The sequence below is a fragment of the Corvus hawaiiensis genome, chromosome 5, assembly GCF_020740725.1.
Source record: "Corvus hawaiiensis isolate bCorHaw1 chromosome 5, bCorHaw1.pri.cur, whole genome shotgun sequence".
Taxonomy (NCBI): domain Eukaryota; kingdom Metazoa; phylum Chordata; class Aves; order Passeriformes; family Corvidae; genus Corvus; species Corvus hawaiiensis.
This window is the reverse complement of record NC_063217.1, coordinates 58,703,726-58,724,511: the sequence shown is the minus strand read 5'-3', so window position 1 is coordinate 58,724,511 and position 20,786 is coordinate 58,703,726. Positions and strand designations below refer to the sequence as shown.

Sequence of the window (20,786 nt, the reverse complement as noted above, 5' to 3'; positions counted from 1 at the left end):
CCTAACATTCACAACTGACTATTTCATAATTTTTTTATTCCTAGGTAGGAAATCAATGTTTGTAACAGGCCTATTGATTGTGTTCATCAATGTGGACATTAGTCTCCTGCCAACCTGCGTTTTTAATTGCCTTTGCTGAGTTGCAGTGGATTTGGCTCCCCACAGCAACAACGAGGTTTATTGTTAAGTACTGCAAAGCATAACTAAAGCAGCAGAGAGGAGGACTTGCCTGAGGCGTGCTTCAGTACATTGGAATTTTAAGTTTGAAAAGAATAGAGTTTATACAGGTCCACTGAGATTATAAGGTTTAAACAAAGAAACAGATACTTACAGCTCTAGCTGGGGGTTTTGTTTGTTTTTTTCCTTCTTTCTTCCTGTTTGCCTTGACAGTAGAACTTGAACAGCAGCAAAGTAGAACACAAGTAATTTGTTTACATTTTCTTAAAAATTGTCCAGAAACTGTCAGGGAACAAAAACCTGTCACATCATTAATCCACAGCACCACACTCCACGTACCTCTAATGTGGGTATAATCAATACAGAAGAACCCAGAATCCACGCAGAAGAACAAAGTTCTGAGCAACTACTCCCAAAATATATATATTTAAAAATGGAGACGGATTTCCCCTCAGTTCCCTCGTTGTAATGACAACTATAATTTCTGACGTGTGGTAGCAGCTGCCAGGGGCTCATCTCTCAGTGCCCATGGCAAGATACTGATGCAGCTACATAAACTCGTGTCTTCCCAGCTTCCTTTACCTGTTGGGCATGAGGTGAGCAGGCAGATCACTCCCTTCTCCACCCACCACCTCCTTCAAACGAGGCTCAAGACCACTTGCCTCACCTTTTCTCCTGTGGCCACAGAGCTGGGAGAGAGACAGAGAAGGAAAAGCACTGGGGCCTCAGAATTAGCAGGGCAGTACTTGTACGCTGCTGTGTGCCCAAGCCAGTGCAGCCTGCTTTGGCACATGGGCATATTGGCTGGACTGGGGACTGAGAACCTCAGCTGGGATGTGTGCCTGGTCCTGCAAACTACTGCAAATTTACCCAGCTCCTGCTGGCTCCAGTGCATCCAAAGCTGCCCATCTTTGCTTCAGCATATCCTCCTGCATAGATACTAGCAGGTCTCCACCTCTTTCCTTGTTAGACAAGGTTTTTAATAGCTTAGTGTGCTTTTGGGCCCTGGGAAAAACAGGCCTAGCCGGCAGCACAGAAATACATTAATAGTTCATGAACTGTTCTCTTAATGGCCTCTGGAATTGCCTCCAGAGGTGCTTCATTTCTGCCATGGTTCATACCCTGCTTACTTTCCATTTCAGCCTCCTTTGATGTAGGTCCCTCCAGTCAGACAGAAGAATATAAATTAAGTCAATTGTGATACACTCACTATTAATACTATTAAACTATACAAATATATCCATTAGCCACATGCACTGTTAGTATTAAGGCATGTCTGCTCATGGGAACTACTGTGGAATGAGGGAGGTGTGAATTTGTAACTTTTTCCACACAGAACTTTTTCCCTGAGTAAGGTCTCACTGTTACACAAGGCACACATCTGCAAGAGGAAATTAAGCAAAACCTCACCAGAGTGCTCAGTCTAGGTTAAAAGTGGGAACAGCACTACATTTGTCATCCTGCTCTGCCAAACTCCAGGTTCCGTCATTCATCCTGATACAAAGAATGCGCAATTAAAAATACCACTTACTGGAATAACTCAGCAATGCTGAAGGTTTGGAGAACGTTTTTTGTTACAGTTTAGGAAACTGATTTGCAAGTAGTGCTACATGCAACAGTCACTACTATTTTGACTGAACTGTAGACTGTATTTCAGCAAATGTTAAGGTCGAGAACTCAAGATTTCAGCTTTGTCACGTGAACAACAGAGAAAATACTGGCGCTCAAAACTACCTATTTTGGTCCCAAGCCAAGTCACCTCCTAAATACCAGACACTTAAAAAAATTACAGCCATGCTCATAATAGTATTTTAAACTCAAAGTCCTGCTGAACATTAATCACTTTAAACCTCTTTCACATGAAGAGAGAAATGCACAGAGGTAGAAGGGATTTTCTGTTCTTGCATTTAGAAGATTCAGAAGTGGAATTGTCTTGCATATAAAGCTCATTATCCTGGATCCCTCTGGGAAAAAGCGAGGAATACATTTGCATCACGATCATGTTTCTGGCCTCAAAAAAATTTTTGCACTCTCCATTATTACTGGTATACTAAAGAAACCTGTTTTACTGCTGACAAACCTTTTCCCAATAAAACTAGATCACCAAGGCTAATTGTAATTACACACATTATGACAGCTTCTAAAAGCCTGGCAGGGAAAGCTCTCAGCATCTCCCACTGCTTCCTAAACCTCTGCAGAGCTACGGCAATTTGCATCAGCACGGCATCTGCCGCAAGGAATTTCACTTCCCGAGCAGCACTGCTCCAGAGATGCTGGATGACAGTCCGGGGCCATTAGCTGTTCCCAGAGCGAGGGCCAGCAGCCCACGGGAACTGGCTGCCCTTCTGGGCTCCCTCCTTCCCATCAGCTTCAGCAGCAAGGGCCTTGCTGGGTGTTTCCCCACAGGAACTCTCGCTGCTGGCACACGGGACTGACAAAAGCAAGGCAGGTAGCTGTGAAACAGCTGACCCAGCTCCGGGTGTCAGCCCACAAAGCAATTTACAGCCAAAAAAGCTCTGAAAGAGTAACACAACATTAACTACAGTAACCCATTTGTAGAGACAAGCTTTCAGAAAGAAGGCTCTTAACTGAGGGCAAATTACTACCACCTACACATGGCAATTTCAGGTATATTAACTTCCTTGTTTTCCTCATCTCTCCCATCTGTTTCCTCTATTTTTGCATGCCCACATCACAAGTACGTCTATTTGCCCATCTCCCCTTTCCATCTCCTCTACTTCCTTGCAGATTTGCCAGGGGCACAGACTCTGCAGACACTCTCCTCTTCAATGGACAGACTCCAGCGGGAATCCAGAGTAAGAAAAGAAACTAATTAGGAGTTTCATCCAGGAAGTGTTCAAATGTAGAGCAGCTGGAGGCAACTCACTGTTTTGACTGGGCTGTCAAAATGTGCAAATCACTGTACCTGCTTATTCATTCTCTCCTTACCCTGTCTCTGTTCCATCCCTGTAGGGATGCTACACAAGAAATACTTGTTAAATTTTTTTTTAGGAAATTGTATCTTTCTCAAAAATTTCCGGACCAGCACTTTAACTACTAGATCAAGTACTGCTTACAGATCTTAAGAGCAGTAATATCAGCAAGCTCCTTCCCTCTTTGTTCTTAGGAAAACCTAACACACCAGTGTTGCGTATTATTTAACGTGGCATTTTATTTATTAATCTTTGCATTTGGGAAACTGATGCTCAGTTGCTGAGTTTGAGATGCTCAAATAACAACATGTGGAACAGATGTGTAGTAACTTCATTTATTCTGCACCACCAGAGCACACTCCAAAAATGTGTAGCAGGACTCTCATAAACAGAAGGGGAGACAAAAGCTTCTCAAAGCAGAACACCAGAATCCAACACTCAAGAGTTATGGGGTGTGTCTGCCACTTTTCCAGTCTGCGGTGCAAAGACACGTAAAAGTAAGAGCACCCGTCCCAGTGCTCCGATGATGTGGTCAGAGATGGGATTAACAGTGGCAAGTGTGCATCCCTCTCTTATTCTCTGTCCCTCAAGTCTAGCCTGCTCGTGTTTGCTGTCCTGAAATCATGCTTTAGGATGTAATGTGAACCCTGAGATTGGACCAGGTGGCCATCAGCTCAAGAGATTTTTTTCCCACCATCTGTGCTGATTAATTGTAAAAGCTTTGTCTCTGGTGAGCTGCCCGTGACGCAGAAGGACAATGTGCTAGAACAGCTGAGCTGCTCTGCCATTCTCAGCTTGGAGCTGTCCAGTGAACTCATACAATAGATTATTAACTTGGGGAGCTCACAGACCTGTGAGGAAGAGCTGAAAGCAAATTTATTAACCTTATTTTAATTGATACTTGAAACTCAGTGTTCTTTTGCAGTAGGTAACACTGTTAGCTTGGCCTGTAATGACCTCACTTGTTTCATTACACAAACTGGTGATAAAACCAGTTGTCTCCATTAGATTCAACACCTTAGCAGTTAAGAATCCTAAAAACTACCTTTATGAGATACACTGATCTACAAATGCACTGTGTGAAATCCTTACAGTTTTTTTCAGAGCCTTTGGGCTCAGTCTTCATTAAGCTTAATCTTGTGAATAAATCTTGCCCCTTTCCACTGCACTGAATGAGAGGGAGCATGATTTTATTCTTTGCCCACTTGGCTGCATCAGCATGCCCTCCCCAGGAGGTCACTTCACACACAGGCTGGACATGCTAAAAGGAACAGAGCAGCACACGAGTTGTGGGCCACGTAGGAATGGTATCTATCAAGTGTTAGATTCTGAGCATAAGAAACAACATGGACGTTGTGCTTTTGAAGAACTAGGACATAACAGGAGCATGAAGATGACCATTTAAAGAACACAAATAAACTTTATCACCACAGCCTAAATGCTGCGGCAATCTCACCAGAGGAGTGGGGTACGTTGGATGGATCATGATGGGAATGGACATCTGTTGTTGTTGGGGCTCCTCCCCCCGGCGTGGGGTCCTGGGAGAGGGGCCCCAGGGGGGAGGCACGGGCTTTCTCTGCCCCTGGTCAGCCTCGTTACCCATTGGTTGTTTTGTGTTCCCCTGCGCGGGCAAGGACCCTCGGGTCCCGTGATTGCTGCAGTTCTGCGGCAGTCCCCGGCCATGCAGCTGGAGAAATAAACATCTCTGAAAACATCTACCAAGAATCGGTCCATATTTCTTTTCCACGGGCCTCACTGTCTTATACATGTTGCAAGAATCCCCACTGCAACAAATGGTGCAAGATGCTGGGAAAGGACATCGATCCCTGGAGACAGCGACTGTGATTTGTGAGTAAACTCTTTGGATTTCTCTTCTTGCTTTTGTTTGGCTGTTCTCTCTGGACTATGGAGGAATCGTGGGAAGTGTGGCTGTCTAAGCCGCAGAAAGAAACGTATCTAGAAGTTAAAGAAATCCTGGCACAGCAAAACAGGAAACTTGCTCCGGGATATCTAGAACACTTTTTTGACTGGCTTTTCAAAACTTTCTTTTATATTTCTCGAGACTTACTTTTTGATATTGAACCTCCTGGAATTGGTAACTGGAATTTTTGGTCCAAGATCTTGAGCTAATAGCTCAATCAAAACATGCACTAGTGACAGAACTCCTCCGTGCATCTCCAGTAATCAGTGAAGCTCTTCAGGAGCATTTGCATGGTCCCATTACCTCTGTGGCGGAAGATGACCGTCATCGCATGGCTGAGACCGCGTGGTGGCCATCCCAGGGGCGCGTGACTGCAGCCACAGGGTCTCCTCTACTCGTGCCGGCGGAGGTGCCTGCACTGGATGCGCCCGGCCCCCTCGGGAGCACGCACCTTATTGCAGACCCCATCCCTGTCTCGGGGTCCCCAGCTGCTCGACCGTGAGCGAGGGAGCGATGCCGCAGGCGCCGCGGGCCACGAGCAGCCAGGAACCGGGGGTCGGTGTGGCAGCCCGCTCTGAGCACACGGCTCGGAGAGCCCTGCGGAGGGAGAAGCGGCGGTTTCCACAGCGACACGAGAAGCCGCGCAGCGCAGCGCCGAGCCGGAACGGGGCCGCTCTCAAAGCAGCGTGGAGTTTGCGGAGCGGAACCGCTCAAAGGGCACGGAGCCAGCGGCGATGGCAACGCGGGGCCGCGCAGCGCCCAGACGCGCTGGAACAGAGCCACTTGGAGAGCGCGGAGCAGCCGCAACGCGGGGGCCCGGCCGAGATGTCGGAGTCGGTGAGGCAGCAGCCATGTGGGACCAGCAGCCAAGACAAACACGCAAGCACATGATAGGAGGAGTTGTAGCCACGAAAATCACAGGAACTGTGAAATGGTACAATGTAAAAAAACAACTATGGATTTATAACACGGGACAATACAGAGGAAGAGGTATTCATTTACAGAACCGCCATTAAAAGGAATAACCCTGAAAATTACCTGCAAAGTGTAGGAGATGGAGAAGTTGTACAATTTGATATAGTACAAGGAAGAAAAGGCCCACAGGCAACCCATGTGACAGGGCCTGGAGGTATTCCAGTCAAAGGCAGCCGTTATGCACAAAATTATAAACAATATCCATCCCAGCAATTTCCCTACCCACAGCCTACTTTCCCCTTTTACCCTATACCCAATATGAACCCTTTCCTAAGTTGACCCCATCCCCAGTTTATTCCTAATCAGTTTTTCACCCCATGGCTTCCCTATACAATTCCCTTTCCCTACAACTCCTCTCCGATGCCGAGGGCGGGGATGAAAAAGGAGAGGGAAGAAATTAACTATTTTTGTTTAGAGTTCCAACAGGTACAAATGGAAGAAACCTTCTCCTGCCTCAGTTTCCCCACAAAGCATGTGTCCTGTCTCCCTTCTGCCAACCTTAAGATGTTCCAGAGGAAAAAAAAAAAATCCATTTGGACATTTAGAGACTCAGGAGGGTGACTTGTTTTCTTTTGAAACTGTTCTTGTTATCTTATGTCTATCCAGTTGTTTTCAATGTTAAGTTTTACATCTCTTTTAATAAAAGGGTGAAGTGTTGGGCTTCCTCCCCCCTGGCGTGGGGTCCAGGGGGACAGGGGCCCCGGGTAGAGGCAGGACCTAGGGGGTTTCCCTGCCCCTGGTCAGCCTCGTTCCCCATTGGTTGTTTTGTGTTCCCCTGCAGGGGCAAGGACCCTCGGGTCCCGTGACTGCCACAGTTCCTCGGCAGAGCCCCGGCCATGCGGGTGGAGAAATAAACACCTCTGAAACATCTACCAAAAATCAGTCCCTATTTCTTTTCCATGGGGCCCACTGTCTTACAGATGTTGCAAGAATGTCAGTGATATTTTCTAAGTTTGCTGTGCCTGCTCAAGTACCCCCTCTGTCTAAATCATTTCTGCAGAGTCAGTCAGGTAAAGTCTTGTTCCAGACTGCAAAGCAAGGACTCTGGGTGTCAGTGCTTAGCCATACAACTGGAATTTGAACATTCTTTGAGGACCTGACTGAAATGCCTTTCGAAACATGAAGGCAAGCTTTAAATCTAGGCAAAGTCAAGTTTCAAACAGACAAATCCTGCCTAACGCAAGGTTTGACAGAAGCACTCACTACTGTGTACATCTACTGTAAAAAAAGGGAATTCCAGTTAAGAAAATACTTATCTCAGAGACTCTGATGTCACATCAGCAGATGTCAGATACTGCTTAAATTGTGAAGCTTATTGCATCAGTTACCAGGGTCTCTCATTCAATTTAAAAAATCAGAATTAACATCGTAATCTGTTTCCTTCTCTCACCATTGTGGGTACGTGCTGTGAGCACTGTTAACTGATGTAAAACATGCACCACATACCTTGATCTCTCCCTGTCTGACTTTTTCTGATTTACACACAGATTGGAGGCGCACCAGACCTGTTTGCAGCAATCAGTACAACAGCTGCCCTGACTGGGAACTCTTAAACATCACCAGGCACAACTGATGTCCTTGAGTACCACATGTAGTGCTCTGTATTTCTCTGAAATTTAAAACCTCATGTTTGCTTCCCAGTATAATTCTCACATCCAATTAATACTTGTTTCATATCCATACTAAAACCAAGAAGATTCTTTGAAGCTGCCTTCATCATTCTCTCTCAACTGGAATGAAAAAATAATTGCAATATATTTAAGAGACACTAGAGGGAAGCCAAGATGTCTCAACAACCCCCTCCAATCATACTGCTCACAGTCCTAAACCCAAAGTTAAAACCAAACAGCCTTAACACGGCGTAGAAAACACTGGTTATACTTACTGTATTTAAAGATGCCAAACAAATTATTAATTTTCAGGATGGCTCTGGTGTTTCTTTTCCACTGGCACTCTGTATGCTGTGACGCTCCAGGCTGTTCCCTTGAGGTGCTCCCTTGGTGATGCCGAGAGCCTGGCACTGTCACAGTTGTAACACTTGACAGTAATCTCTTGAAGCATTCAGACAGTGTGATACCTTGCTAATATACACAGTAAATACAAGTGGTGAATATGTTGGTGTATTTTTTTCCTTATTTACTGTCCGTTGCTAGTTGCCCCAGTAACTTCTACTGCGGACATTTTTTTGTTATTTTTTCCATACCCATCACACTGATAGGGCTACCAAAATCTCCAGTTAAACTTCTCTGTGTACACCTTCACCAGCACTACAAGAAGGACTCACTTTCACCCAGAGTACAGAGGTAAGTCAGACGCAAATACGGTCTGAACAACTGGTTTATATCCTTGCTCTGAACTGCAGTGATCAGGCACAGGGCTTCTTCAGGGTACACCAAAAAGCTCTGGTCATGTGATTAACTTCTCCTTAAGTCCCCCTTTCTCCTCTCCCAACTTCTTACTTGGCCACCCAGGTTTGTTCCCAAACAAGCAGCTGTTTACCCCATTGCCACTGTCCCCAATCTGGCTGACTTAATATCCTTCATATTGGTGTTATTTTACAATAGGGCTGCCCCAGAACTTTCTCCCTTGGCCATCAGTTCTGTGAAACCAGTACTGCTTTATTTTGCCCACGGCATACTTGAGTTTCTCATCCTGCTGTCTGTTTGGAAGCGACGCAAATCAAGGCTAGCCATCCACACATCTACCTTAACAGATCTGTTTATCTTCACTCCCCAGTAAAAGGGGTAACAAAACAAAAACAAAAAAAGCCCATTTGATATACAAAATAAGCTGATGGTAACACAATGCCAAAAATAGCTTATTACGTTAAGTGCAAGGGAGAAAAGCCTTTATATAAAGCTTGATTGCAACAACATTTCAATTTACCAGTTTAAATACAAGACTTGCATTAAAATATTTCTTCAGATACATCTCTTGCTCTAAGGTGGTTTTTAAATTTATATACACATATCCAGTTGTAACACTTGACAGTAGTCTCATGAAGCATTCAAAGAGTATAACTTGGTAAGTACACACTGTAGATATGAGTGCTTAATGTATGTATGATTTCTTCCTTCAAGGGTTTGTAACATTTTGTTGAGTACTAGCCTCAGACAGGTGACCAGCCACCTGATACAGTATAATACCCCCAAGCCCTTCCTCAAGTCCCACAGTCTATGCTTCCAAATCTCACTGGATCCAGATGGTGTTGCCTCTTTCTGGTCTGCGAGACTCCACTGTCAATTCTCCGAAAGTAGAGAAAAACTGCTCCATTTCCTTCTGCAGCATATCATTCCTCTTCTCGGCATCCTCCTTCGCCCGCTCTGCGTTACGCATTTTGATTTCCACCATTGTGAACTTCTTCCGCTCTTGATCCAGCTCTTCATGCAGGGCCATCATTTCAGTCTCCAGGGTGAGATTTCTCTGCTCCAAGCTGCATGAAGGAAATAAAAGCAGACAGCTCCTGAGCAGAACTCCTCACTTACTCAAGCAGAAATGCACACCACCAACAAATTCATATGTCTTTTCATTTATAAAGCTTAGACTGAAATTTTGATGGGCATATCTACAAACAATGGCTTCATCAAAGAAATGTTCTCACAGGGCAAGCACTTTGGTAGCTTATTAAAAATGCCTCTTTGGTAGCTGATTTAGAAAATGCCTCTGAACAGCAAAAGGCACAGAAGCAAACAGCTCCATCTAATTCTCCAGGAGTAGGCTAACTATTCCTTTTACTTCTGGAAGTGTTGACACTCGGCTGCTGCTAGTTGCAGTAGTGTCACCCACAAAGTCAGAACAGTGCCCTGAATGCCTTTGTTTCACTGCTAGTCTCCTTTCTTCAGCTGATCTGCCTGCTGCATCTATTTGCCAGTATGGACCCGCATGTATCTGTAAATATGTGTATCATGAAGTTCAATAAAGCAAGTACAAGGTCCTACACCTGTGTCATGGCAATCCCAGGCACACCTACAGGCTGGGTAGGAAAGAGATTGAGAGCAGCCCTGCTGAGGAGGACTTGAGAGTGATGGTTGATGAACAACCCAACATGAGCTGGCAATGTGTGCTCACAGCCCAGAAAGTCAACTGTGTCCTGGGCTGCATCCAAAGCAGCATGGCCAGCAGGGTGAGGGACAGGATTCTGCCCCTCTGCTCTGCTCTAGTGAGACCCCACCTGGAATACTGTGTCCAGCTCTGGTGCCCCCAGCATAAGAAGGACATGGAACTGTTGAACCAAGTCCAGAGGAGGACCATGAAGTTTTAAGAGGACTAGAGCACAGCCCCTACAAAGACAGGCTGAGAAAGACTGGGCTGCTCAGCCTGGAGAAGAGAACATTGTGTGGAGATCTCCTTGCAGCCTTCCAGTATCTGAAGGGGGCCTACAGGGAAGCCAGAGAGAGACTCTTTGTCAGGAGCTGTAGTGATAGGACGAGGGGGAGTGGCTTCAGACTGAAAGTAGGTTTAGATCACATGTTTGGAAGAATTTCTTTACTTTGAGGGTGATGAGGCACTGGTACAGGTGGCCCAGAGAAGTTGTGGATGCCCCATCCCTGGCAGTGTTTAAAGCCAGGCTGGATAGGGCTCTGAGCAACCTGGTGTAGTGGGAGGTGTCCCTGTCCATGGCAGGGGGCTTGGAACTGGATGATCTTTAAGGTCCATTCCAAATCAAACCATTATAGACTCTGTGGTGTGAGTGGTACTAAACACACAGCCATCACATATATTAAACTCTCTCTGAAGTGCTCTACTACACTGCACACTGTGCTGAAAATAGTGATGCAGGTGAAAGACTGCAACACTCCATGTGCTGCACTTTGACTGGCTGCTGTTGCCAGCAGCTCTCACACGTTGTGATCTGTGACTTGCAGTGCCAGAGGTACCAGTGCACAGAGCTGCCGTGTAACAGAGGCGAGAACAGAAAGACTTGAACAGAGGTGAGAACAGAAAGTCCTGAACAGCTTGACTGAAGAACCTTTATTACAAAGAGAGTGCAGCTCTGCACTGCTGAGTGCACTAATTAATGCTAAGCACAGACTCTGAGGTTATTCACTGATCATTACAACCACCCACCCTAGCAATCTCGCTCTGTACGAGCAGAGCTGGCACTATCTGTAGACAAAGACACATCCCTCCCTTGCTCTCTTTTAACAGGTATGAGCTGTGAAGGAAAGGCTCAGCAGCAGAGCAAAGACAGCACCACGAGTAGAGTTAACTCCCAGATGCTGCACTTTCTCAAGAGGAATGAGGACTGGAAAGGAGTCCAGCAGTCTCCCCAGTCCCAAAAAGTACAGGTTGAATATGCCACAAAATTGTTTTCACTGAAATGTGACACTCAGTTGCCTTTCTCTGGAGAACAGGCGTGAACTAACGGAAACACTGTGAGAGCCTACTGATTTTGTTAATTAGATTTTATACAGACACTCACAAGGTTCTGGCTTTACTTTTGACACCAACAGGATAACCTGTCACAACCATGGCAAACAATTGCTCGGAAACAAACTCTTCTGGGTCACAGTATCACTGAAGCAATGTCAACACTGAAAGATGACAAACCCATTGGCAAGCACCTAGTGAGTGACACAGTAGTGACTGCAGCTAGTGCAAGCCACGAGAGGGAAAAGTGGGATTTACTCTGCAAAAGGCAGTCAGATGGCAAAGAGCCAAACTACCTTACCTTTTTATTCTTGTCTCATATTCTAGTTTTTGCTTGGCCATCTCTTGCTTCAAGCTGGACACCAGGCTGTGCAAAGCACTGTGGTTGTTGGTACTGTTGGGCACAAACGTTTCACTGTTATCGCTGCTGCTGGTGGCTCGGCTGCTATGGCCCCCCACACTCCTCCTGTCACTTTTGTTCTCATAGTCACCCGGGTTAGAGAGGTCTTCGTGTGGTGGCCCATCCAGAACAGAGTCTTCAAAGTTACCCGCATAAAAGTCCTGCTCAGGGCAGGTGGTGGTGGATGAGCGACAGGAGTTGGAGTGCTCTGGGAGGGATATTTCACATGAGGATGTGGACCAGGTGGCACTGTCCACACTCTGTTTGTCATCAGAGTTCACCATAGAGAACTGCTGGTGGACGTTGTCATAGGTGGAAAGCCTGTTGTGCTGGCCTGACTCACCCACCGATGGCTCCTTCTGCTTGTTGTCCCTCAGAGTGACGTAGCCATTGGGCGCCCAGCCCGGGCTCCGGCTGCCGAGGGTGCTGCTGTGCCCGTCTGTGCTGGACACGCCCATCCGCACCCCTCCGTTCTGCACGCTGTGTGTCCCCATCTTGGTCACCGGCCCTTTCAGGGATGATGTTCTCCTGGTTTGCAGGGAGCAGTTTGGTAAGGTCTGGCTCTTCTCCGGGCCCTCCACAGAGCTGCTGAAGGACCCGTTGGTGACTATGCCGCTACCTTTATTAAAAGCAGGATTTTTTTTCACCATGAGTGGTGGGCTCCTGGTGACATCTGGTTTCTGGATGCTGTTCCTGGGGCTATTTGTCTTGCTACCTGGCAGAGCAGTCGGAGACTCACAGTCCATGCTTCCCCTTTGGGGAGACTCAGGCGTGTCCCAAGAGCAGCGCCTCACTGCCGTCTCCTTGGTATTGTTGTTCTCTTTGTTCTGTAGCTGCCCTGCAGTAGTTTTCTTTGGAATTTCGTTGTTGTTGTTGCATACCTCAGGTCCCATCTGAGGGTCTATATCCTTGGGAAACAGCTCTTCATGTTTGCTAATCAGCACTGACATGAGCTGCTGGACTACTACTGTACCTGAAAGGAGACGCGGCTGTGAATGGCCTGTTTTATTTAAGGCATAAACGTATTTTATCTATCAGATTCCACAAATACTTAGCAAACATTCAGCTTACACAAACATTGACACAATGCATCCATCTGTGTAACACCCAGAATGTTTAACAAGGCTGAAGTGCCTCTTGGCTACAGGGCCACGTCAGCATTACCTCTTCCTTCCATCACACCAAGCTAGCAAGGCCTCACAGACCCCTAAAAACAACAGGAACATTTGCAAAGAAGCTGTTACTGTGACAGTAACTGCATTTCCTGAAGACCACAGGAGGAGATAATGAGCAGAACATGGTAACATCATTCTAAATGATGTCTTTCCACTCAATGTGGCAAACGTTTTAAGACCAAGGTCTCATTCTGGGACAGCACTTGTGCTTGGCAGTTAAACAGCAAATGGGCAGGCAAGGGATTTACACTGCTGGAACAGACATTTTAGTCTTCTGAAGCAAAACAGTGCAGTAATGAGAGAGAATTAATTTAATGTGAATGCCTTTAACCACTCCATGGTGAGACTATATGCAGCCAGAGAACTATGCCACATTACAGCACACTATGGAAATAATGCAGGACCACAGCCTGCTGCTTCCTCTAACAGGCGGCCGCCTTTCCTCTTAAAGCACACCACTTGACTGCACTGCACTTTACACACCAGCATTTAGAATTGGACTTGGCAAGATAAAGATGTGCAACTCTTTTGCTAAGCAGACCCTTATTAAGGATTATTAAGAATATTTCAGGAACAAGATCAAGGTAGTTACAATAACCACCTCATTTTTAAACTGCTACAAAGGTTTTGGAGGCATGCTGTGCTCTTCTAATCAATAAATTCCCGCTGTGAAAATCATTTAACATCAACTCCTTTGTAATACTCTGGATTTTGTATCTCACCCTTTTAAAATACAAGTACCAAGAATCAATTCAATGTGGGTACTCAACATCTTTTTTAGGTGCTCTCACTCGTTTGTTTGCTAAGGCAAAATGATACATTAGAACTAGGCAGTAGGAAAATTCACTTAGCTACTCCCATGGCATACTTAGCTGCATTCCTTCTGAGAACATTACCTGTTATGTGCAGAACCTGACTACAAACATTGCATTGTCTTCAGGTGACTTTTATGACTGCATTTGACAGGAAAAAATTTCCCCATCTCTGCTGAATCAAACAAAACCAACTCCTCATCCCCATCATAAAAATATGGTTCCCTGTAACTGCATGGCTGATTTTGAACAGTTGTGCAGGAAAAGCACTCTGCATCTTCCAAAAAGCAAAGAGAAATGATGAAGGGTGGCCATGAGCACCAATCAATGTGTATAGGGGCTTTGTTGCATACACATTTAAGTATGTGTAGCCCAATTGCAAATCAGCACTGTCTTATGTCAAATCTTAAAGGTGTGCTTAAAAGGTCATAGATCTGTTTAATCAAACCCGTTTCTCACTAGTTAAAAAAGTGTATGTGCTTTCATACAGCGAATGTAGCATCCATCCCATTTCCTGCAACAGGCACCATCATTTTAATTCTAGGGCTGTTGATAAGCAGGCTGGAGAGCTGCTCAGACAGTATTCACGGATTTCATACATGATTTGGAAATGCCTTGTTTCTGTTCACAACAACATAGCTGTTGTGGTAAGAATTGAAGGGAAGAAGGAGGAAATGAAAAACTTTAGAAAAACAAGTAAACGAACAAAGTGTACAGGGCATTGTTGTATCTGGGGAAGAGAAAAAGCATCATACTCACAGGAAAAGAGTAATTCCACACACTCTCAAATAAACTATGAAAACTGCTTTTTTTGAGTTTTGGTAGCATTTTCAGTGCACAGTCTGCCTACAGCCCTAAATTTTTGAGAAAGTTGAGTAAAGCCTACACATTAAACAAAACATGTTTGATGGCAGAAAAGGCATCGTGTACTTCATGGAGAGTTAAAGTCACAAAGATTAAGTCTAGAAGAAAGTTATAGGAGGACTTGGTCACGTCCACATTTTTATCTTAAACACAGCAAAATGCTACAGCTGAACATGGCTGTAAGTGAGAGCATGCAGCTGGTAAATTGATTCCTGTTGTTCAGGAAGGCATGTAATATACAACTGCCTCGTGAGGGTTCTACACGGGTCACTGCAGTGTGAACCTGAACTGTTCCTCGTCCTCAAGAACCACAGGTAAAATATTAACTGCACTCCAACTGCACAAGCTGAGCAAGAACATGCCATGTTAGCAGGAAATTTTGAGAGAGAAGGTCCATGTTTAGTGAAGTTGCCAGGGCAGAACAATCTCAGGCAAAGTCTGTTTGCAATGCTGCACATTTCAGTAGCTTTTATACTAACCTTCAAGATTTAACCCAAAAGCTCATGCAGGTTGAAAACTTCTGTCTCTATATAACAGATATATGAAACTTACTGCATATACTGCATGGACTGGTATGTGCTGGTAATAAACCTGAAGACCTTTCTTCTTTTCCCTTACAAGTTATGTACAGTAAGCTCACCTTCCATGATCGTCAGAGGATCCTCCACTTTGGGGCGCAGGATGTTGGGGCCAAAAACTGTAGCCAGGTTTTGCACACTCATTTTGTTTACACCTGAATACGACTGGACTTCATCAAGGAATCTGTGGGGAAGAAAGAGGTCCTTAAAGAACATGTAAGGAGGAAATTAAAGAAAAAAAAAGTCAAAGCATGTAATTGTTCCTTAACATAGTTTAAGTACTGCATTCCAAATGTAAACAAAGCCAGTAACCGCAGTTAGAAATGGGAAACACTGTGTCCTATCAAGAGGACAAAATATATTCACTTCTACTTTCTTGCACTCCTTGCCTGCTTATGAAAGAAAGTCACAATCTTGATAGAGCAAATTACTAATTAGTCATGCAGTAAATCTACAGCTTTAGCACCTTCACTTGAGTTCACCAGTCCTCCAAGTGTGAGTAATGTTGTTCCTTCAGGGCACATCCACAGACAGGTCTATCTGTCAGCTCACACCTATAAATACCATTGTGATATTCTTGCAAGAGCACTTACCTACAGATATATTTCAGCAGATTGTAATTGACAGCTGGCAGGCTCTTCACTTGCTTCACCAGTTCTTTCAGGCCCTTTAAGAGGTATAAGGAAAAATAAAGAGTGAGTAAGCATAGTTTTTTAACACTTTATCAGATTAAAAAAAAAAAGTCAGCAATTCCAATTGCAAGACAACAAACACACCACTGAAACTGCAGCATTAAATATAGGTTATGATCAGAACAGCTTGTAGAACCCATTCTGGATTTGGGTAACAAGAGTTAGCTCTGGAAAAAAATAAACAAGAAAATAAATATCTTGGTTTCATCATGTCTTTTTCTTTTATTCTTTTTTTTTTTTTTTTGACCAGCAGCTCCATTCCTCCTGCTGACAACAAGGCTTCCAGAAACAATTCTGGTTTGAACTAGCTGACATTTCCTGTAAGAAACTACTTGGTTATTTTACCCAGTTCAGGTCCATACTAGATTCTGACTAATAAATGACTCCTGACTTAACAGCAAGGATTGAGCAGCAACCACCAAGACCCTTCCTTTTATAGTTCAGAATCTAACCCATGGAAATGTAAGTCTATTCCATGCAAAATGGAAGCCATTGGCTACAGTGATGTTTACTTGAACTCGATTCAGTGACATGCAATAAATACAGCTAAGGTTATGCTACACACCTTTATTTAGAATTCCAAAGGACCCACGTGGCAACAATTTTCCTACAAAACCTGCCTCATTTAATAGATGTTCCTTTAAATTAGGACAACCACCAGCTTCTCTCCTCCTGAAAACTGGAACAGCCTTTTATTTCATCTTACTTGAGTTACCAACTCACCGTTTCTTCCTCCTTGCTGAGCATTTTGGCACAGGAAAGAAAATCTTCATATTTTGCATATGGTATGACTGGTTCTGGGAGTTCCCTTAGGTACAGCTTGAGCAGTGAAGCCACCGTGTGCACATCTGTGTTGCTGTTGGGGTGGAATACAAGAAGTCATTAATGTGAATCAGGATGATACTGTGACATTGACAGGCTAAAACCTGCCACTTTTCCATTGTCACCCCACATTTTACTCATCAGCAATAAATACATTTACAAACCCCACCTGTAATCTGGTTTTTGTTGGATTTTTTTGCCCTATGAATAACTCAGGATACCCACAGGCAAATGTCTGTCAACTCCAATGATTTATTACCATAAATAATTACAGTGCAGAGACAGGCATGGAGGAGATAGATCCTGGCTCTTGCTGACAAGCACGTCCCTTCAGACATGCAAAATTCATCTTAAATCACACTTTTTGTTTTCACCTGAGCCAGAAACCAGGCATTACATTTACACAGTGGGGATTATTCTCCTACTAGAGATGGCCCCAGTTCCCAAAACATGCCCAGCATGTCTCAATTCCAGTGGATCACCACCTCCTCTGCTATCAGTATTCAGGAAGCAGGTTTTAAAGGAAATCATATATACCACAGGTGTTTAGTTGAAGTCTACCTATTGGAATTACAGCTCTTTCCCTGACATGCATCTTTTTCCTGTGGGTTCCCACAAAATGACTACTGTGCCTTTTAGCTGTACTCTTACACTGAAAACCTGGATATACTTTACACTCGGAACCTCAAATCCCTGGGAGATGAGTTTTAGCTCTATCCTGTACCAAGTAAGCTGAGGCACCAAACAGAAAGTGTCTGAATGCTTGCACAACAGGTAACATCACAGGGCCAACAGTCAAAGACCTGATACGACATACTTCCCATAAGTGCGCTTGCAGAAATGTAAGGGTTTTTTGGATACAGCTAGTAGGAGCCTCAGCTGTTTATCAGGCACACTAAAAGTAAGAACACGAGGAAAAGGATTGAAATCACAAGTTCAGAGTAGGCAATCCCACTTGGCTTCAATGTTTCTGTGGTGGGTAAAGTTACAACTTCGGAGTACTTATCTGAAAATAAGTAAGTAGAAATTACATATAAGGCACATGCTAATGCATGAAGAAAGCTCTCTTGGCATTATGTCTGGCTCCATCTCTGGGTTTAGCTACTCAGGCATTTATTCAAATCCTTACTGGAATGTTCTACATGCTTTCCCTGGTTCAGATAAAGACTTGTACTGCAAGCTGCTATCTTCCACTCTGATTTCTGAAAAATCAAAGAAGGGGACACTAAATTTTGCCAGTTTCATTAGTAAGAAACAGAAAATGCACACACATGCCTACAATGTTATGTATTTTTATGTTATGCATTGTTACATATTTTCTTTTTCTTTGGAGACTTCACACGTGGAGTATTTTTTTAAACTCACAGTGTCTCAAAGGGAACCATTGGTATTTGATGCACTTAAGCTTTGCTAGAGGTATGTTAATCATTATTTTGGAATAATCTGTTAAAACAGTAATGGCTTTTACTAAGTTAAATCTTAACAAGAATGGTGAGAACAACCCAGAGCAATGTGGTATGGTATGTCAAAACAAAAGAAGAGAGACAATAAAGCACTATATATATTTAAATGTTCACCACCACCAAACTCCTCAAAATGAATTTGCAGAAAATATTTCTAATTCAAACATGAATAATTCCCAGCCCAAATTCAAAAAAGTGTTTTCTAGAGAAACTCTACGAAGTACTAATGCAAACCCACATTTCTAAAGAGAGTTCAAATTCTAATCTCTTGATTGCAACCCTTTGATGTAGAGTGGCTTCAATTCAAAACCGTGGTTTTACCCTACTGCACTTTTTGGATGCATATATAACAAATGTGGGGAACTACTAGCAAGGAACTAGGTATGATTGTACTCTTTTATGAGATTTCAAATGCTAGCTCAGATTTGGCCTCTAACCTTTCTGTTCTACCTATTCCCAATTCAGCACTGATTGCCTTTCTGAAGATTTTATTATTACTGTTTTTGTTATTTAAGCAAGGAAACTCCTCGCACCTAGCTGAAGAACTTAACAACATTTTCCAGAGTCTATTTACATAAAACTGGAGAGGTCTTTCCAAAATACAAGAATCAAGGAGGTTAAGTGAGGGAAATTACTGAAGAACAATTAGAAGTTGGCACACAGGTCTCTCAGTAAGGGGATTACACAGTAACATCTTCCCTTCTTTGTACTGCCAGGATCATGCTTCCTGTAGTATGTAAGAACAACTCCACACCAGTCCTTTGTGTGGAATACTTGTTCCTGGAGGGCACAGCAGCTGAAGGATAAAAAGGCTGAAGAAGGGGACAGAAGCCCTGAAAATGAATGCAATTTATAAACTTCCTTTTTTCAGTGTGAAATACCGCTAGATTATCACTGCGAGAGGTAAAATGAGTGCCAAACACTGTGGATCTACCATGGAAGAACTGAGAGAGAAATGGGGAGGCAGCATGCTGAGGAGGAAGGAAACTGGGGAGTGTTGCTCTCAAATTAACTTCCTGAAGCACATGCTGTACTTACAAGCATACAGAAAGGTGTTTTATAGGATGGGATTAAAAACCCAGGTCGCAATTAATAGACAGAGACACACATGCAATATTTTAAACTCATTTTTAAATTATTATTTTCTAAGGCAATACCACAGACTGCCACGAGATGGTGGGGTAGTAAAGTAAGATTATGGAACATCAGTTACTTTTTCCCTTAACTGTACGGGACCACTTCTTAGGATTTAGTCTATCTGTACAGAAATTACCATACAAATTTTGGCAGGACAAACAAAATGCACACAGTCTGTATACACAGACAAAAACTGCTTGCCAAGCTCTTTAAGAATCGGATTTTTAAATCAACATTTAGACAAAAACCAGTGACCTTCTTTTTTGAGTGCAACTGGGGGTACAAAAATGACGGTATTTTTATAAATAATGTAACTAAAAGACCGTCTCTCAGAATGTGAGACTTGTTTAGACCTTGCAATGTAGTATTTTTTTATCCACTTTTTGCTTTAAATTACAGAGGAAAACTTTAAAATGCCAGACTCCAGTCCTAATGCATTTGTATTCTGGGTATTTCAGTCCATGAATACCACTAAGCACTTTTCAGCCACAGAGGACAGCCATGGGTTTCAAAGAAGTGCTGAACTGGAGGACTGGGAGCATTTATTCCCCTTTTTAGTCTACGGTGCTCCATCCGCAGTCTAAGTCAAACAACAGCACTTATATTTCTTCCTTGAGGATAATTGGTGTAGTTTTTAAAATGTGAATCTTTGCAGGTCTGTGGAAGACCTTTTCCTTGTGGACTTCTTCCAATTACAGCTGATCAGTTTAAGACAGGGCAGAATTTCCCCCTTCAGCACCGTCCTTGCCTACATTCCAGAATCATTACAGCTACAGAAATTTAATGATTACACCGATCTTCATATTTCTTTTGCTATCTGACTGTGTAATATCAAAGTGTTTCATGATTACACATTCATAATTAACAAGATTAGAAGTATTCATTAATTTTTATTAAAACATAGTATGTCAATTACGGCAGAAAATCCTCTGTTATCTAAATTGGAACAACTCTCATTAACTGAGGCAGACTTTCTCCAAGTGCACAATTACGAGCTTGAAATGGGAATGACAAAGCACAGAGTGGGGAATTGAATGCAACATAAAAAGCATCAGCAAGCTGAGGAACAGCTATTTTGGTATGTTGTGATGGGAGGTCTGACAAAGATGACTTATCTCGCCAAAATATTAATACTGCATTCATGGTGGCATTTCCAAAGGAGCATCCCCCCACTCCAACACTGCTCATGCACAGGCATGACAAATGCAAATATGTCCCAGCCTCTCCTTAGTCATCAGACTGCCCATATTCAAGGCCCTATTCATCTGAACTTTGTCATTAATATTTCTCATGGCGTTGCTGTTTGACAGCACTTTCCTTTGTGATACCACAGACACCATGGAAGTGGCTGTCAGACCGATTACACTGCCTGAAATTTTTCACTCTCTCTACCATAAACCATCTCACTGAAGCCCAGCAGGTCACCAGAAATCCAGGCATAACCCTCGCACTCAGACAAGCAGACAG

At 43.6% G+C, this 20,786-nt stretch overlaps 1 protein-coding gene across 10 annotated transcripts in view; it reads right to left on the bottom strand.

Annotated features, from left to right (window-relative positions):
• Positions 1 to 8,708: 8,708 nt before the first annotated feature.
• Positions 8,709 to 20,786, bottom strand: part of ARHGAP24 (Rho GTPase activating protein 24) — a 184,716-nt gene continuing 172,638 nt past the window's right edge. For all 10 annotated transcript variants that reach the window (XM_048304522.1, XM_048304523.1, XM_048304524.1 and 7 more), the window contains 5 exons: positions 16,621 to 16,753; positions 15,799 to 15,872; positions 15,268 to 15,389; positions 11,678 to 12,749; positions 8,709 to 9,439 (listed from right to left, as the gene is read on the bottom strand). In XM_048304522.1, the coding sequence (XP_048160479.1) occupies positions 9,196 to 9,439; positions 11,678 to 12,749; positions 15,268 to 15,389; positions 15,799 to 15,872; positions 16,621 to 16,753 (1,645 nt within the window). In that variant the 3' untranslated portion in view covers positions 8,709 to 9,195. The remainder of the gene's footprint in view (positions 9,440 to 11,677; positions 12,750 to 15,267; positions 15,390 to 15,798; positions 15,873 to 16,620; positions 16,754 to 20,786) is intronic.